An 18,634-nucleotide genomic window follows, 5' to 3' on the forward strand; every position below is an offset into this window, starting at 1 on the left:
TTTGGGCTAAAAATGTCTTGCTATACATGGCCGTTTTTTTTTTGTGCTAAAAACGCCTTACTATACATGGTCGATTTTTCCGGCTAAAAACGGCTTACTATACATTGTCATTTTTTTGGGCTAAAAAGGCCTTACTATACATGGTCGTTTTTTTGGGGCTAAAAATGCCTTACTATTCATGGTCTTTTTTTTCTGCTAAAAAAGCCTCACTATATCTACATGGTCATCTTTTTTGGGGGGGCTAAAAACGCCTACGATATGCATGGTCGTCTTTTTTTCTTGGGGGGGGTCTTTTTTCAGCTAAAAACCCCTTACTATAAATGGTCTTTTTTTTCGGGGTAAAAACATCTTTCCTTATATGGTCGTTTTTTCGGCCTATTTTTTTCAGTAAAAAACTATAAATGTTTTTTCTTTTGGGGTGGGTCTTTTTTTTCGGATAAAAAACGAGTGACGATACATGGTCATTTTTTCAGTGAAAATGCCTTTGTATATAGTACATGGTTATTTTTCGGAAACATTTTACTATGCGGGCCAAATAGCTTTTCACACCTCTGATGGTGGGCCTGGGTCAATTTGTAAAAAAAAAAAAAAAAAACGTGACTGCAAGAGTACCACAATGTAAACTTTTATTGTATTGCAGGACCCCACACAAAATCGGTCAACTTTGCTCTGATGAAGTTCAGGCATGACAACGCGACAGAATCCCAAGTCAACACTGAGTTGAATGGCGCAGGTTTGGGATTTTTTTTTTCAGATAACGGAAGAGACTGCAGAATGATGCAACAAACGTCACATTATATGTGTTTTCGAAATAGTTACTAACTCATAGTTCATAATGAAAATAGTTCAGAATTTAGGAGTGCTTCATTGCAAAAGCCCAAACATTATGATAAAGTACAAACACACAGATGAAAATAAATCTAAATACTTTTTTGTATTGTTTAGGGGGGGGGATACCTAATATGAAACAGTGACGGTGATGACTGCAATTAACTTTTCAAGTCTTTTCGATCTGTCTGTGCAAACTCAAGAAACTTAGTCACCGGCTTTCCTATGGCAACTTAAAGGACAACCGACATCACTTTTTTGTTTCCTAACTGACATCAGAAAAACGTTTTATAGCATCTAAAATACCCAAAACACGCAGTATGATATTTTTTGTCAAATGCAAAACATCAATAAAAATGACAGTGTCCAAAATCTGCAAAAAAATGAGCTGCGAATTGGGCATTTTCAGAAAGTCACGCCCCCAGTTCGTGACGTCACCCCAAGACGTCTTGCCTTGCTCGAGAATCAAAACAATGGTTTCATATTCGGAGAATATGCTTTCTTGTTACACATCCAGTTATGAATATGATTCAAATAGTTCTGAAGAGGAAAGTATAAATGTATGCAATCGATTAAAGAAGGTCTTCAGGGTAATTTTGAGTGATCAAGACTGAGGTGTAGTGTCACAGAAAATGCAGAAGATGGTGGCAGTGCTCTGTTGGAAATAGTTTTATTCTTCAGCTTGGAAATTTTGTCAATGAATATCAAAGAGTTGTCTCGGTGTAACATACAACGATTCACCATTGCATTATTTGTGTTTTCCTTCTAATTTCGCCATCAACACGGATCAACACGAAGTTTTCAGACCAAACAAAGTACCGCAAAATGCATTCAGGTGATGCAAGGTATGTCCTTTCTCGGTTAGGGCCGTTCCTTCAGTGACGTAGGGTGAGGACTCATCACCAACTCAAAAAGAAGACTTCCGGAATTTTCAGCGCGAGTCTTAAAACGTAAAATATAGCTACATGCGGTGGAATCTTTGTAAAATACGCTCAGTAGAAGTCATTTGAATCCATTTTACAAATAATGTACACAGCTTGTCCGGAGACGTCGGTTGTCCTTTAAGTTTGCCTTAACCACTGAAGGCACCTGTCAAGTGTCCTTCATTGTAGAACATTCACATTACTAGAATATGGAGGTGTTGCAAGGTGTTATTTTTGAGTAAGCCGGCAGCCAAATTGACCCATCTTTTCTTTGTATTTTAACAGTACCTAGTCCAATTTTGAAAGTGTGACAAGGAAATCATGAATGATATTAGATTTAAAAAAAAACACACATTTAAAACACAGATTATAGAAATAAAATGGAAGGTCATTATTATTTATGTGGAGGCCCTCCATCCCTTGACCCCACGTCTCCGCAACATCAAAAAACTGAATGTCCGGATCACTTTCAGTTGTGTTTTTTCATGCGCAGAAACACATTTACAGTGGAGAAGAATTTATTCAGGAAACTTCTCACCAAAGACAGAGGATAGGGAAAAACTGCAATAAATATCTGACAAGAACAGCATAACCTGCATGAATGTTGACAAAAAAACAGGAGTATATTTTGTGTGTCAAATAACTGTCCAAGTTTCTTTTATGGAATGTAGAAAGACCAGCAATGAAATATAGCAGCAACGCCATACATCAAAAGGACCGATTTCCTTAAAGCATGGAAAGTAAATACACCAATAAATGTAAACACAATAGATACAACCTGATGATATCTGAATATTCGATTTCCAATATACTGCAGAGATTTAAAAACAGCTCACTTGCTCCCTTCACCCAAAGGTGGGCATTGAGTTAAAGTAACAAAGAACATAAAAATATACAGTATTGGTGAAGAGCCAAATAGAAGAAGTTTTATTTTCTCGAGACTCTGTGAATCAACGCATGTTCCTTTATATTTTGTACACATTAATTCCATTTTAAAACTTCATATTACAGTCTGGTTGTGACAAAATATAATCAATAAGCACAGTAGGCACGTGGGTGTTTAAGGCACAGCGTTTTCTTTTTTTTTTTTTTTTTTTTTCTTCTGCAGAACAACTCCCCAGAATACACACCATGACGATTATATTTTTCATTCTTGACAAACCTGTTTCGCCCAACAGGTAAATTCATCTGGATACAACTTTAATTCAGTATAAATTAATTTGTAAGAGTTGTGTGAATCCAGCGCCCTTTTACAGTGTTTATATCATAACCCTGTAAGGTAATAACAACCAGTAATACCAATATAGTGAACTCTTTTTAACATTAAAAAAAATAAAAATCGTCTCAGATTGTCAGTGGAACTCCACTAAATCACATGTTTCAAAAAACTATTTTTTGAGACAAAGAATCCCCAAGTAGCGAATTAAAATGTGCCTTTTCTACAAATGAGTGAATTCTGAAACAGAGTCGTAATTGGGAGTTTGTACTTATTCCAACTTCAACTACATTTCAACTGTGAGTGTGGTAATCTGGACATTAATAAATATATCAGACAATTCAGTGTATAGGTACTCGTTTGATCATACGTTTGGATCCCTGCCGAATAACCCTCCCAATAAATCGTAAACATCCAAGTTTAGCACATACAGGGCGAGTCTGCCCAAACTTTCGCATAATGCAATGATTCTAAAGAACAGTCGGAACAGAACAGCTAAAAGGCAAATACAAATAAACTTATTGTGACATTATTAGCTCTCTGAGAGTGTCGAACAAAATTGAGCCTTGTCGCTTTGACTTTTAGCTTATGTATGAGAGCTAATGAGAATTAAAATAGAGAGATAGACAGATCGAGAGATAGACAGAGAGAGAGAGAGAGACAGACAGACAGACAGACATACAGACAGACAGACAGACAGACAGACAGACAGACAGACAGACAGAGAGACAGATCGAGGAAGAGAGAGATAGTGAGAGAGACAGAGAAACAGAAAGATAGACAGAGACAGGCAGAGACAGACGGAGAGACAGACAGAGAGACAGACAGAGAGACAGACAGATAGACAGACAGAGAGACGCAGAGACAGACAGAGAGTGAGACTGACAGACAGAGAGACAGACAGATAGCTAGCTAGCTAGTAGCTAATGCTAATGACACACAGACAAATTTGACTGTGCTCTCTGCACAGTTTTAAATCTGAAAGAAGAATGTACTTGTACAGATGTGGGATAAAACTGGGCCTCATAAATACATTTAAACTTGATCCCATAGAACATTTTCACACAAATGTTTGAATTTTGATACGTTGTCTTAACCTCTAACATGTTGACGGTTGGACTTTCAAACCTCTGTGACCTTACTGATCTGCTCCAGGACCTTTTCTACTTTCACTTCTGAGGGTTGTGGCGCTTGGTCACCTTCATCATCAACGCTGAGGTCCTGCCGCAGGTTATCAAGAGTCTGGCGAATTGTCAGAGTCTCCTTACGCCTAAACAAGGCAAACAAATACGCTTTTACTTTGTGCGTGTGTCTATGTGTATGAGCGCGTGCCAAGAGCATACTTTGTTTGCAGGTGTTGGTCGAGGAGCTGCCTTTGAAGTCGCCCGTTGGATTCCCTCTCCTCGGCCAGTTCTCGTTGACAGTGACGGAGTTGAGCATCCCTCCTGCTGGCCTCCTCCTCGGCCTCGTTCAGCTGACGCTTCAGTGAACGTATTCTCTGGGCCATCTGCATGACCAAGTGGAGAGAAATTGAGGATGTATGCTAAAATATGTGAAAAGTAGATTTTTTTTTTCTATTATAGATCTGTTTTTATTTAAATGGAAGCTCTTTAATTCACTTCTGTTCTACTATAAATTTTCATTGAATGAAGTATCTGGTCACTGCATATTTTGATTGGTCCTATTTGTTCGCATTTTTTCTTTTTTTCCAAGAACATTTTCAATCTTAAATGAACGTTATTGTGCTTTTAGGGGGTTCCATTACCAGGTCTTTCTGTTCAGCAGCTATCCTGTGCTCTTCCTCCATCTGATCGGTCAACTCATTGATCCTTCGCTCCAGTTTCCCAATAGTGTTCGAAAGTACAATTTTGTTCCTGTTCAGACCACAAACTGGGTATGACATAATGCACCACATTACAGTGCTCTTCATTTGTACTGACAACACACTATTAATGTAATTCCTAAAAAAAAAAATAACAAAAATAAATAAGCTACAGTACCTCTCTTCAGTTCTCAAAACGTTCTCCAGCTCTTTGACGCGATTCTCCGTTTTGGAAATGACGTCTTCCAAAGGTTTGGTGCTCTCCAAATCATCCATCTCCAGACGCAGATCACGATACTTCAAGACAGGCAGAGAGATTATTTTAGCACGATGATCACTTAAAGGACAACCGACGTCACTTTTTTGTTTCCTAACTGACATCAGAAAAACGTTTGATAGCATCTAAAATACCCAAAAATATGATATTTTTATTCAAATGCAAAACACCAATCAGAATGATTTAAAGTGTCCAAAATCTGCAAAAAAATTGGGCATTTTCAGAAAGTCGCGAAAGAGAGAGGGGCAAAGTCGCGGCCCCAGTTCGTGACGTCACGCCAAGACGTCTTGCATTGCTGGAGAATCAAATCAATGGCTTCAGATTCGGAGAATATGCTTTCTTGTTACACATCCAGTTATGAATATGATTCAAATAGTTCTGAAGAGGAAAGCATACATGTTGCAATCGATTAAAGAATTTGGTCGGAGCTTAGTCGGCCTCTTCTGGCTCTTTTTGGTGCAACATGACGTTTTCAGACCAAACAAGTACAGCAAAATATATTGATGTGATAGAAGGACTGCTACAATGTGTCCTTTTTTTCAGTCGGGGGCGTTCTTTCAGTGACATCACATACGGACTCGTCACCAACTCAAAAACAAGACTTCCAGAATATTCATCACGAGTCTTAAAACGTAAAATATAGTTATATGCGGTGGAATCTTTGTAAAATACGCTCAGTAGAAGTCATTTGAAGCCATTTTACAAATTATGGACACAACTTGTCCGGAGACGTCGGTTCTAAGGTCCTAACCAAAAATTAAAATTGTAATTGAAAACGACAATAATACCCCTACAGAGGAAACTTTAACTACAATGTGAGCCCGCGGCAAAATATTAGTTTGACACCGTTGATTTAAGGTACTAAAAATAAATAAATACGAATAAATTATATATATAATGTATGTACTATATTTTCCGGTGTATAATGCATACCCAAAAGCCTTGATTTTCTTCAAAAGATGACCCTGTGCCTCATAAGCAGGCACGCCTTATGTGAAGTAATATTGAGCCACAACAGGTCTCGCAACTCCTGTTAGCATCCATGACTCCATTTCCCCGCTGTAGAAGAAGTCGTGCGTAACCCCAGCCTCTACTGTCGCGTGTTATAAATGTGCTTATAAATGAAATGTATGATTTCTTGCAAATTTCCCCATTGTGGGATTTTTCTGATTCAGATTATTATTAGACCGTAATGTGGTGTGCCTTATATTTGGAATATATATATATTCATATAGGCGGCCCGGTAGTCGAGTGGTTAGCACACCGGCTTCACAGTGCAGAGGTCGCTGGTTCGCGTCCCGGTCCGGCCTCCCTGTGTGGAGTTTGCATGTTCTCCCCGGACCCGCGTGGGTTTTCTCCGGGTCCTCCGGTTTCCTCCCACACTCCAAAAACATGCATGGCAGGCTGATTGACCACTCCAAATTGTCCCTAGGTGTGAGAGTGACTGTTGTACGTCTGTGTGCCCTGCGATTGGCTGGCAACCAATTCAGGGTGTCCCCCGCCCCGTGCCCAAAGACAGCTGAGATAGGCTCCAGCAACCCCCGCGACCCTAATGAGGAATAAGCGGTACGGAAAATGAGATGAGATATATTCATATATGATATTTGGAAAACTTTTTTTCAGTCATTGAAGGTGCACCTCATAGTCCAGTGCGGCTTATACCTGTACAGTATATGCCAAATTTTGAAAATACACCATTTATTAGGGGTGCGCCTTATACATATATATATACACACACACACACACACACACACACACACACACACACACACACACACACACACACACACACACACACACACACATATATATATATATATATATATATATATATATATATATATATATATATATATATATATATATATATATATATATATATATATATATATATAAGTTAACATTGGGATAAGTGTTTAAACATGTAACTACCATTGCCATTTTGATGATAAATATTCACATAATTCTGGATCAGGGACTCACCCTAATCATCAGATTGCCTTCGCAGAGCACACACATCTACAAACCTGTCTCTCAATGATAGTCTTTTCAGTTTCCAGTTGGTCGTTCTGATCTTTCTCCTGAATGAGCTTCAACTGCAGCTGCTCGGTCTTGACAAGAAACACGAATATGCGATCAATCTCGAAGAAAATGTCTCAAATCAAAAAGAGCAAATTGTGAAGTTATTCCATGTGTGCAGTGCAGTCGGCGTACCTGCTCAATGGCTCTCTTGTGCTTGGCGGCCCATCGCTGCTCACTATCTTGCAGCTCCTCCACATCGGTCTCGAGGTCAATCATTTTCTCCTAGGAAGAAAAAATGAATAAATAAGGCACCTTGCATACAACCTTTTACAACTACCCGACATGACCTTATCAGCAGAACACACGGAGGTTATATAGAAATGGTACAGATTAGCTATGTTCAGAAATAGCGACGCAATGAATTTTTGAGGATTATGGAATTTGTGAACTGATTACTAAACAAGATTTGCATAATTAATACCCCATTAACCCCAAACTGTTGGTGCACATGGCTGATTAATTCAAGTGGACATCTTCGTTTTCAATCATTAGGTCATACACGGAAACACGCCATGGAGGCTGATCTACCGCTGGAAGTAGAAAGCACAAAAAAAAAAATCCTGATGCCAAAAACTCATTCAAATCAACGATGTCGGACACCGATGGACCAGTGAAATTTGCCGAAGGTCCTAGAATAGCGCTGAGGAACAATAATTTAGCCACAAAGGAAGTGCAGTTAAAATAATGAAAGTGACGGACCAACAGTGACAGTTTCAGTTCGGTTTGAAATAATGACGGACTGACAACCAGGGGACCGGTGACCCAACCTCTGGCGCACTGGCAAAATTTCCCAATGTGGCCACTAATAATAACAAAGAAAGAGACAAACTGAACTGCTCACTGCGCGGTTAATTTCCCAGTAGGGCTGGCGTATCCAAACTATGGCCCGAGGGCCATTAGAGGCCCCACACGCATTTTGGAAATGAACATGGCAATATAAATAATATGACATAATTTCTCTGTTATGAAATATAAAGTAATTCGAGTACATGAGCCTGCTTGAGTTGTTTGGCCAGGTCATCTTTGGCCTGGATGGTGGTCTGCAGCTCCATTTGGAGATCGTCCACTGTCCTCTCGGCCTGCTTGCACTGCAACTGAAGTCTCTCTCTCAGTTGGATCTCCTCCTCCAGCGTTTGCTCCTTGTCGATCAGCTTACCAGACACCTGCAATCAATGAGCAGCGTATATTCACACAGAAATAAGTTCAAGATGGTGCCTGAGTAGGCAGCCGTCAGCAACTGCTCTCAAGAGCCTTGCTTTTTTTTTGTTTGTTGTTTTTGTGTTTTCTTTTGTCACTTTGTCTTGTTGTGCGTCGTGAGGAACGGATACAATTGTTTTTCTGCATTTTTGGCCACGACATTCATCAAGGATGGGACTCTGCTGAGCGATTGTACCTTTTCAGCAGCACGAATATGCCAGCACTGTTTTTGATTTGATATATATGCCAGTGCTATTTGACTGTCATCGCTGGACAGCTAGGGGGCCATTGTGCCTTTTTGTGCCTGTAATGGGCCGCATTTTCACAGCCCGGCTTTGTTCAGCGGAAAAGGTGGTGCTGTTGGACAGTCTGCGGCTGGATGGATGTATGGCTTGAGGAGCCCGTGATCAGAAGAATGGAGCGTATGCAGAGTGCCGATGCCTATTTGGAACTGTTGCGGCTTGGAATTGAAGCGGATTTGCATGGGCCAGGAGATGTGAGACAATCTCTTTTCATCAATGGATGCTACAGCTTCGTGTTTGCTTCCAAGGTCTCGCTTCTAGCAGACGCGGACATTTCAGTATGACATCCCTAATCCACTGGTAAAAATGAAGCTTTTGATCCTCTCCTCTTTCATCTAGAACAGCTTCAACAAATAAGGCGCAGAAAGTTCTTAAGATTGAATGACTGTGTCTTTTGTGTCGTGTCACACTATTTATTTATTTATTTTTTTATTTATTTAGGGTGGCGCCGCAAGATTGGCTGCCTTTACAACTGGTCCTGTATTTTGTTTTCTACTTCTTCCTTTCATCACTTTGCTGCTGTGAAATGTAAATTTCTCTGCTGCGAGACTAATAAAGGCTAATCCAATCCAATCCAAATATGACAGCAGTGTCCGGCCTTTATCGAGATCCACCGGTAAGAGGAGACTCACATCTCCCTGCAGCCTGACGACGAGCGCTTGAAGTCTCTGCAACTCCTGCTGCTTCTCCAGCAAAGACTCCTCCAGTTCCTCCATCCTCAGCTGGGCATCCTGACGCAATTTCTGTTGAAGGTTCAACTCCGCCGTGGACTGTGCAGACACCTGCAAGGCTTCAGCCAGCTGGAGACACAAATTATGGTAGTTAGTTTACAGAAACAGGCAGGGCTTATATCAAGTTTATTTCTCATGCAGAAGTGACAATTCAACATCATAGCAAGAACGAGTAATACAGTATTTTTTAAATACGAAAATGTAGAATGAGCATTAAGAAAGTAGCATTGGCTTCACTTCTCTTCATTGTATTTATGTTAGCATATCAATTTAGATTATACACAGTGAAACAAAGTGATTCATGCCCGAGAGCAGGCACTCGTTTCTGTTCAACCCAATGCGCTGGCAGTGAGAGATAAAAATTGGAGAAAGCGTTTGAGATTCGGTTCCTAAAATATGCTATTGTACCTCTGTTTCCAGCCGGAGGACGGTGCCACTGAGCTCAGATGTCTTCTTGCTTTTGCTGTCCTTGTCCACCTCCAGCTCTTCCAGTTGTCTCTCGGCCAACCATAACTTCTCCGCCAAAGTCTGCGAGTGCTGCGCCTGTTTCTCAAGGCTGTCCTACAATGGGCGCGCACGCACATGCACAAATGTGTCCATCATCTTTTAACTGTAACTATATCTGTTAAAATTTGCTTAATTTAATGAAGAAAAATTGCAGATGAATGCGACAACCAGCAACCGGAAGTACAGAGTCTGTCGGTATCATTTTATTTTATACCTCAGCATCCTGGATTTTGTTTTTCAGGGACTGCTGGAGAAAGCCGAAGGCATACTCCTGAGTATTGGCCTCCACCATCATGTCCCGAGCCCGCTTCACCTCAATCTGTACGAACAGTTGTTAGTCAGTCACTGCCTACGTCGGTCGATTGATACATGCGTGCATTTGTTTGTACCTCCATCTCTCTCTGCTTCTCCGTCAACGCTTGATTGGCTCGCTCCATCTCGATCATTTGCTCTCTCATCCGCTTTATTTCATTGGAAATTTGAGTGTTGGTCCTCAGGAGGTCTTCGTTGTTCACCAGCAGGCCCCGCATTTCAAACCTGAAGCCAAAGGATGGGATAAGAAGTTTGGCTAGCGTAAACACAAAAATGGTGCTGCGTGTATGTGCAGAGAAATAAAAGACAGTGACACTATCATCTCAAAACAATTGAAGGAAAATTGGCATGATGAGACCTCACCGGATCTGGTTTCTCTCCTTTTCCATTTCGACACTCTCGGCCTCCAGGAACTGGTTACGCTGGAGAGGACATGTACACCATGTTACTCGCCCTGTGTTATTTCTTTGATTACTTTTCAGATAGATCTCAAATACACCAAACATTCGCAAACTGTTTTTCTTATGAATTTTGTTGGGGAAACACTGTCCATGAGGTGTTTTGGTAATAATACTACATAATAATATCGGCTGGATGGATGCATGGCTTTGGAGCCCACGATGAGAATAACTGTTGGAATTGAAGGGGATTTTTGTGGTACTGGAGATGTGAGACAACCTCTTTCGTCAATGGATGCTACAGCTTGTGTTTCAACATTTAGCTTGGAGAAGACGTGTACATTTCACCATGACATCCCTGAGCCACTGGCGAAAAGGACGCTTTGATCCACTCCTCTTTCATCTAGAAATGCTCATTACAGCAAAGAGAGTGCAGAAAGTGCTTAAGATTGAATGACTGTGTCTTTGTGTTGTTGTATTGTTTTTTTCTCTTTTGACTTCAAGATGGCACCGCGAAGGTGGCTGCCTTTCCAGCAGCTCCTGTATTTTGTTTTTCAACTTCTTCCTTTCCTCTTCCTTCCAGAACTTTGCTGCTGTGAAATGTAAAATGTCTCCACTACGAGACTAATAAAGGCTAATCCAATCCAATAATACCAATACTAATATGAATACTAATCTTCTTTTCCTTTTGGCTTTTTCCTACAAGGGGTTGCCACAGGAAATCAGTGTCCTCCATCTTCAGAGGTTTGATTCACATGTTTATTTTGGCCAAGTTTTTACATCGGATGCCGATCCTGACTCAACCCTCTGTATTTATCCGAGCCTGGCACCAGCACAAGAAGACACTGGCTTATGTCCCCTTGTGGCTACAGAACAAGCAACTCTATGAACTTAATAAAGATGAAGATGCTCAGGAAAAGGCTCCCAAACACAAAATGGGCATCGGCACAGCAGCATTCAAGCAAAGCAAAACTATACACACTATACTAATACTAATATTAATAATAACATTTTATTTGAAAGTGATTTTCATCATAGTCAAAGAAATTTTACAAAACCCCAAAATGTACACAAGACAAATATATGTACATGACAATAAATAGATTTAGATGAACAAAAGGAAAAAAGGATAACAGATTAAAATGTGTTAAAAGCATCGTGTAACAGGTAGGTTTCAAGAGATCTGAAGAATTGGAGGTCGGTTTTGGAAAGTTTTGGTTTCCTTCAAGGTCCAAAATGTTGAAAGAACTTTTCAGTGTGATGTAGCAAGTGGAGACGGCTAACCTTCTGACAGTTATCCAATTGTTTGGTCAATTCCTCGATGAAGTCTTTTCGACTGAGGCCTCCCAGAGTGGCAGGGCGCATGGTGTACTGGGATGCCATCACCTGCAGCAAAGGAGACGCTATCCACATGACAGAAACCCTATCGAGGTAGAATGTGCATTTCATCAGAAACATACGGAGTTGGGAACATCGCTCCTCCTCTTCAACAGAGAATCATAGGCAGAATATCGCGTGCGAGGAGCGATTTGAATGGTGGGCCCGCCCAACAGCACCGGACTGCTGCTGCGACTGTTGAAGGTGTGCAGGCTCCACTCTGATGTGGCTGGAGAAATTCCACCCTGTGTAAAGATAGTAGTTGTGTTTACCACAGTATTCCTTTTGATCTTGTTCTCCGAACAAAATTCTTCATCGATTACTCAGCAAGAGGGCTGGACTGGACTCCTCAATTCTCCTTAAATTTTATGACTTACTCTTTCAAAGCCATTGTAAAAAACACTTTGCTTTCAAGATTATGGGAACACTGTTGTTTGTTTTGGGTTAGATGGAATATTGTTTCAAATATTTTTAACAATGTTTTTCAGAGGAACATATTACCTTAAACTCATTTGTTCGGTACATGGGATTATAATCAGCAGATGCGTTCACATTCATGGCGTAGGGACTGTTAAAAACACGAGGACCTTCAACAAAAATAGCCTGTAAAAAACACACACACGAAATTGTTATATGGTAGCTATTTGACATTTTGCCATTTGTATCTAATAGTTTATCTCATCGCATTCCCAACTCAACGATAGTGTATTCCCAGAAACAACCACCACTTAATACATGGAGCAAGAATAATTCATACAACCAACAAAAACTGTTTTGCTCAGCGGGCCATCGATCTGACAGTCATCCACATAACATTAGATATAATGTTTTTTTTCCCTTCTCATCTTAATACCAAATACAGTACAGTAGCAATACTAAAGAGGGAACCCAAAGAGAGCAAATACAGTGAGAACTCTGAGGCTCCATAATTGAACCCTGTGGAACACCACAAAACAGTGGGTCAATTTGTGACTCAGAGCAACTGAGGCAAACAAAATGTTCTGTCAGCTGAATAGGACCTAAGCCACTCATAGGAGCTACCACCAATGCCCACTGGGTGTTGCAAACGATCCACAGAATCAAATGTTGCAGTTAAATCTACTAAAACCAGGCATGCATCGTCTCCGGTGTCATTTGCCAGGAGGATATCATTGAAAACTTGTAATGGGGTGGACATCTTGAAAGCTGACTGGAAGACCTCCATGTGCAGAATTTTTTTTAAATTAAATTCGGCTGGGAAACTGGCCTAATATTTCACAGGATATCTTGATCAATGTCAGATTTCTTGATCACGGCAGCATGTTCAAATTGTTGGGGAACTATACTAGAAGACAAGATGGTATTGATAATGATCAAAACCAAATAATCGATACTCGGAAGAACCTCCTGAAGGAAATGTGTATGAACAGAGTCATAAGAGGAGCCGGATGGCTTTGTCTGGCAAATCACATCCTCTAAAAAGGTCAAGGACACACCTTAAAAAAAAGTCTACCTTCCACATGCATTTTAAGGCGGGAGGAAATGGATGAATGCAAACAGACGACACATTAAATCTGTATTTTTACCAACAGATGGCGATGTTATACAACAAGTTAGTTGCATGTGATCTGACATCCATCCTATTTCCTTCACTACTTTCTTAAGGGTGGTGTGTGTGTGTTTACACACTTTTCAGTTTACTTCATATCTTGCCACGTCAATGCCAAAAATTGTTTTTTTACAGACTCCCTGGAATTGTCACTCATTCCCCACTGCCCATGCAGTGCCCTTGAATAAATAAAGTCTCCCTCTTCTTTGAACCACACAATTGTACCCTTCAGACACACACACACACACACACACACACACACACACACACACACACACACACACACACACACACACACACACAAACAAACATCTGCCCCACGCACCCGATCACTTTCTAATTCCCGCGAGGCGATTGACTCCATGGACCCTTGGATGCTGTTGACCCCAGGCCGAGTGGTCTCCCACCGGGACAGCCTGGGGCTGTTATCCCCCAGTGATCCTCCACTTCCCAGCCCATCTGTATCCTTGCTACTCAAGCCGTTGGTCTTCATATCGTTCTCAAGGAACAGCTGATATTTGGGGCTGGGTGGCACGGTTCGGGGAGTGGATGGTTCCTCCTCTGACAGGCTGTCCGACTGCTTGTTTGATTCGGTTTCAGGCTCCTGGGGAGAAAAACAAAACAGAAATAATTTGTCATTATATGACCACCAGACCATTTCAGCAAGCAAGTTTGATTTTATGGTGCACGTGGTGATTTTGTTCAGAAGAAATGAAATTTACTCCCACAATTTACTACTGTAGAATGCTGAATGATCCTCCTTAAAATAAATGTTAATCAGCTCAGAGACCCAGGCAATTGTTCCCATTGATAAGTAGGTGTTCAACATCCTGCCTCATATACCTCGCTGAAAACAGCAGGATGCCATCGTTTTGAACAGATACAACACCTTAAATGAGGATATTCTCTCAAATGAAAATATGAATGCACCTAAAATGCATTATAAACATTATGTGGTGCCAAACATCAGTAGGGAATTGGCGGAGCTTTGAGTGACTGCTGATTGCAAGAGAGATACAGAGAGACTTGAAGAGGCACTGAAAGGTGTAGATGTTGCTGTCGACACCTTTCAATGGACACCTGCATTAAAAAGTTTGAAGAATGCGAACTTTAGGTTCATCCCCAAAATATGTTTTTATATTTTAAAGTTTGAATTTAAAAACACATCAAAATACCAAAAAACATGGATGCATAAATATGAAAGGAGCTGTCAATTGCGAGTCAGGACACTAATGTAGAGTGACTTACCCTCGCTTTAGGGCTTTTAAATATTGCTCGAGTTAGAATTTATCAAAAGAGTTGTTTTACGATGATTTTAGGCATCTGCTACCAAAGCCAGTGTACCTCAGATTCTGTATAAGGAATGAACAAATAGTTTTAATTTACCTTGAAGTCACTGCTTTGCCACAAGCAATGCCCAAATAAGCCACACGGGAATTACAAATGACACATAGAAATTACAAACGACAATGTCAAATTTACCACATCTGATCATGCAGTAAAATTGTCATTTGGGGATAACCTACAATGGGGAGGGAAAAAAGGGAGAAACAAGTCTACTACGAGGAGGAAAGACTCTAAAACTATCTAGTCAGTTTGATTATGGAGGACATGCTTTGAATCACATTGGTGGCCTATGACACTTATTTGCATGCACTTGAAAACAACTTGCAGCGGGGAATTTTGAAGAACATGCAGTGTCATGCTGCCATTATGTCTACATGCAGAGCAAGATAGCATCTTTTCCTGTTCAAGATTGTTTTTTTGCTTACCGATCCCATGCCAGAGTCCGCCACCGAATCTCTACCAGAGTCTGCCGTTTTGTTTGACTCGGTCCTCTGACTGCCGCCTATTACTGGACAATCGATTCTTCCAGTTATGGGGCTAATTCCAGCATCTCTCTGAGCAGATTTATCGGATCGCTCGATTTTCTCTTTGAGTGGAGGGGTGACCGAAATACTCGGCAGCAGACTGTGGTCTCGAATGACAACAGTCTGACTCAACTTTGACTTAGGGGACAGGTTGGTCTCGCAGGAAGTGAACGTTTGAGCTCTTCCTGCACCTGAATAGAGACTCGGAGAAGACCCAGGATACAAGTCATGCTCCGAACCTGAGAATTTACTGATAAGGTCTTTGACGCTGCCGGCTCGCTTGAGATTTGAGAGCCCGGCTTTCCTCTGAATGGCTCTCCAGTTCTCGTCGGCTTCGTCTTTGTTGGTTGTCTGATGTGGACTAAGTGGCGATTGGGAGGAAGAAGACTCAGGTGTATGCTGAAAGAGGCGGACACAATAACAACCGGCCATAATCAAGTTCAGGATGGAGCAGCAGAAACACACCACAGCATTTGAGGTGCCGGCCACAACTGTTGGACAGTTTTGATTAAAAGGCCACAGTGCAATTTTCGTTTATCTGTGTTTCAATACCACTTGACATGCTTGACTTGCTTTCGCGGGCCGAATACAATGATGTGGCGGGCCAGGTTCCCCGGGCCTTGACTTTGACACATGTGCTTTAGACAATGGCTTCGCTCTCCGCACCATAACACCGAGGCTGACGCAATATATATATATATATATATGGCTTGGGTCAATGGTCAAAAACAAAAGCGAGTTCTCCCCCCAAACGAATGACAGGGGAATGGTGCCCACTCACGCCCAAATAGGCGAAGTCTGACCCACATAAATGTGGGATTTCACTGTACTGTGATTGGGGGGGGGGAGCAGTGTCTGGATTTTGGAGTCAAGGACTTATTATTTAAATTCTACATATAATCATTATTTTCTTCGCAGCTTGCTGTTGGGCTGAACATTTGGTTGATGTGTTTTGCAAGGAGGAACACATCGAAAATAGACATGACACAGACCGTCGAGGACCGGAGCTGGACAGGCCTGCTTCTACCTCACGCTCTTGATCTTTTATGTTGTTCGTGTGAAAAAAAATACCATAATATTCATTACGGGCATGTGGGTACGCGTGCGTGCGTGGTGTTCTAATCCCGACATAAATCCCTCTTGAGAAACTGCAACATCTGCTCGCTCATCTAAAAACATCTCCCAGCGAAACAAACACCAGGCTGTCTCTCACGGAAATAATTAGATAAAATAGCGAGACTCCGAAGTCCACTTGACTTAATAACTCAAAAGAGACAAAATCAACAGCATTTAAAAAATATTCCAACTGACCACTAGACAGCCGTAAATACAACTTTAATGAGCAAATCATGACAATGAGGCCGATGCCATTTAGAGAAATGAAGTGGCAGAAGTCCAAGCGTTTAAAACATTGCGTGGCCTTAATCCCGGGAACTCGGCTGTCCACCTCCCCGTGGGACTCCAAGTGGAGGCCGGGCTAGGAGAGGAGGCAAACCCTGAGGGGGAACGAGGTGGGGACCAAAGGTTATCTGGGGCTTGGGATCATTGTTCAGAAGGACAGTATTAACATGTTTACATAACATGAGAGGATTAACTCGAACCCGGTTATTTGAACATTATTATTCTCACCCTATAAACAGAGCGCTCATTTTGACGTGGAAGAGGGAAATCACATCTTTAATCCTGCTTGGTGTGTCTGGTCCAAACAAAAGATATGATTCTGCCACAGCCAGAACGTCTTAGAGAGGGACAGGCTGCGAGATTCCTTGACGCAACCATTTTGGTGGCCAGCCTTGTTAACTGCATGTTCTGTCCTCATGTCCTACCAGCCGTGATTCACAGCCAGTCAAATTTGATCACGAACCAAGAGTGATAGGGATGTTTGCAGAGATTTCTTCAGATGGGTCGACTTTGTTTACTCGGCACCCGTAAAGAGATTAAAGTCATCTGTGCAAAGACAATAGGAGCTAGAAAGCATTTTTTTAATGAAAAAAAAAAAAAAAAAAACTACAACAATTTTGATGGACTGTCTGGGTGGGGCCCATCCATCTGTAGCCAAGTGGACTTTTTCATGATTTTGGCATTCGTGGCCACCTGACTGCTTTGTTGATCAAATTCCATTCCAATTCGTGAAACGGATTTCCTTAAATGTATTTCAGGTATAGTAATATGTTTTCCCTACTTATTTGACTGATTGATACAGTCAGAAGACCAAGTACAGTGATACCTCAGTTTACCAACTTAAATGGTTCCCAGAAAGTCTGTGTAAGGCGAAAGGTGTGTCTTCCAAATATTAATTTCCCAAAGGAAAACATTAAAAATGAGAATAATCCATTTCCAGGTCCCCATAAAACATAATTTTCTACTATAAGCCTTATAACTACTAATAATATAAATTATTTTATGGATAATAAATGTGCTATTATATTGTAATTAAAGAAATAAACTGTACTATATAATAAAGTTTTTTTCTTTATTTTTGTGATGGTTGTTGATGTAGTTGCCTCTTGATGATATCAGAGTGAAGTTGCGTGCTTTCTCAGTGATAATCTCCTCACTGACTTCTTCCATTGCCTGAGACCATTGCGTAGACAAATCCCTTAGCCACACGTAGCAATGGTCGACTTAGCATACTGGTAGTGGGACGGTAAGTCATACAAACGAACACCTCGTTCGTGTTTCTCGATGATCTCCTTCTTCTGCTCGACCGTAATTTTCTTTTGTGTCCTCTTCGGCTGAACACTAGCCTCTGGTGGGGTCTTTTTTGGTCCCAAAAAAGTATCCACTCAATAGCAAATCATGTATGTACTCAGAGAAAGGGGGTGTGGAAAACTAGTCCGGCAGCCACGGTGGCGCTGTTCTGCCGTGTGGTTTGGTATTCTTCCGCTGAAAACTAGTCCGCCGGCCATTGTAGTGCTCCGTGTGTTAATTTCAGTGATACGTTGATTCGACAGCATATGTGTCTGAACACAACTGCACAAATCCAAGATACATCTCAATGACATTTCCAATCCTTTTATGAAATAGAATCCAAATCTATTAGGTTGCTCTGTAATCATCGTAATGTGTGATGACATGAAACCTAGCTCTGACAGATTAAGGCAGAATAAACTGATGAACTGGTTCCAAAGCCTCTTTTAGGATTGGCTCATTTCGATTGGCTCATCTAGATTAGTACAGCGAGTGTAAGAGTGCAGGATTGA

The 18,634-nt window shown here is 41.1% G+C and overlaps 1 protein-coding gene across 5 annotated transcripts in view; it reads right to left on the minus strand.

Annotated features, from left to right (window-relative positions):
- Positions 1-609: 609 nt before the first annotated feature.
- The window catches only part of LOC148884403 (uncharacterized), a 46,880-nt gene continuing 28,855 nt past the window's right edge, over positions 610-18,634 (minus strand). For 3 of the 5 annotated variants that reach the window (XM_089020325.1, XM_089020326.1, XM_089020323.1), the window contains 17 exons: positions 15,333-15,830; positions 13,886-14,164; positions 12,474-12,575; positions 12,056-12,217; positions 11,880-11,981; positions 10,561-10,619; positions 10,275-10,422; positions 10,100-10,204; positions 9,787-9,939; positions 9,280-9,447; positions 8,138-8,311; positions 7,281-7,370; positions 7,094-7,177; positions 4,968-5,086; positions 4,733-4,841; positions 4,311-4,474; positions 610-4,237 (listed from right to left, as the gene is read on the minus strand). In XM_089020325.1, coding sequence (XP_088876451.1) covers positions 4,090-4,237; positions 4,311-4,474; positions 4,733-4,841; positions 4,968-5,086; positions 7,094-7,177; positions 7,281-7,370; positions 8,138-8,311; positions 9,280-9,447; positions 9,787-9,939; positions 10,100-10,204; positions 10,275-10,422; positions 10,561-10,619; positions 11,880-11,981; positions 12,056-12,217; positions 12,474-12,575; positions 13,886-14,164; positions 15,333-15,830 — 2,664 coding nt within the window. In that variant the 3' untranslated portion in view covers positions 610-4,089. The remainder of the gene's footprint in view (positions 4,238-4,310; positions 4,475-4,732; positions 4,842-4,967; positions 5,087-7,093; positions 7,178-7,280; positions 7,371-8,137; positions 8,312-9,279; positions 9,448-9,786; positions 9,940-10,099; positions 10,205-10,274; positions 10,423-10,560; positions 10,620-11,879; positions 11,982-12,055; positions 12,218-12,473; positions 12,576-13,885; positions 14,165-15,332; positions 15,831-18,634) is intronic. The other 2 variants (XM_089020322.1, XM_089020327.1) reach the window with 1 other exon arrangement.

The sequence above is a fragment of the Hippocampus bargibanti genome, linkage group LG18, assembly GCF_051943395.1.
Source record: "Hippocampus bargibanti isolate YZ-2025 linkage group LG18, ASM5194339v1, whole genome shotgun sequence".
NCBI lineage: Eukaryota > Metazoa > Chordata > Actinopteri > Syngnathiformes > Syngnathidae > Hippocampus > Hippocampus bargibanti.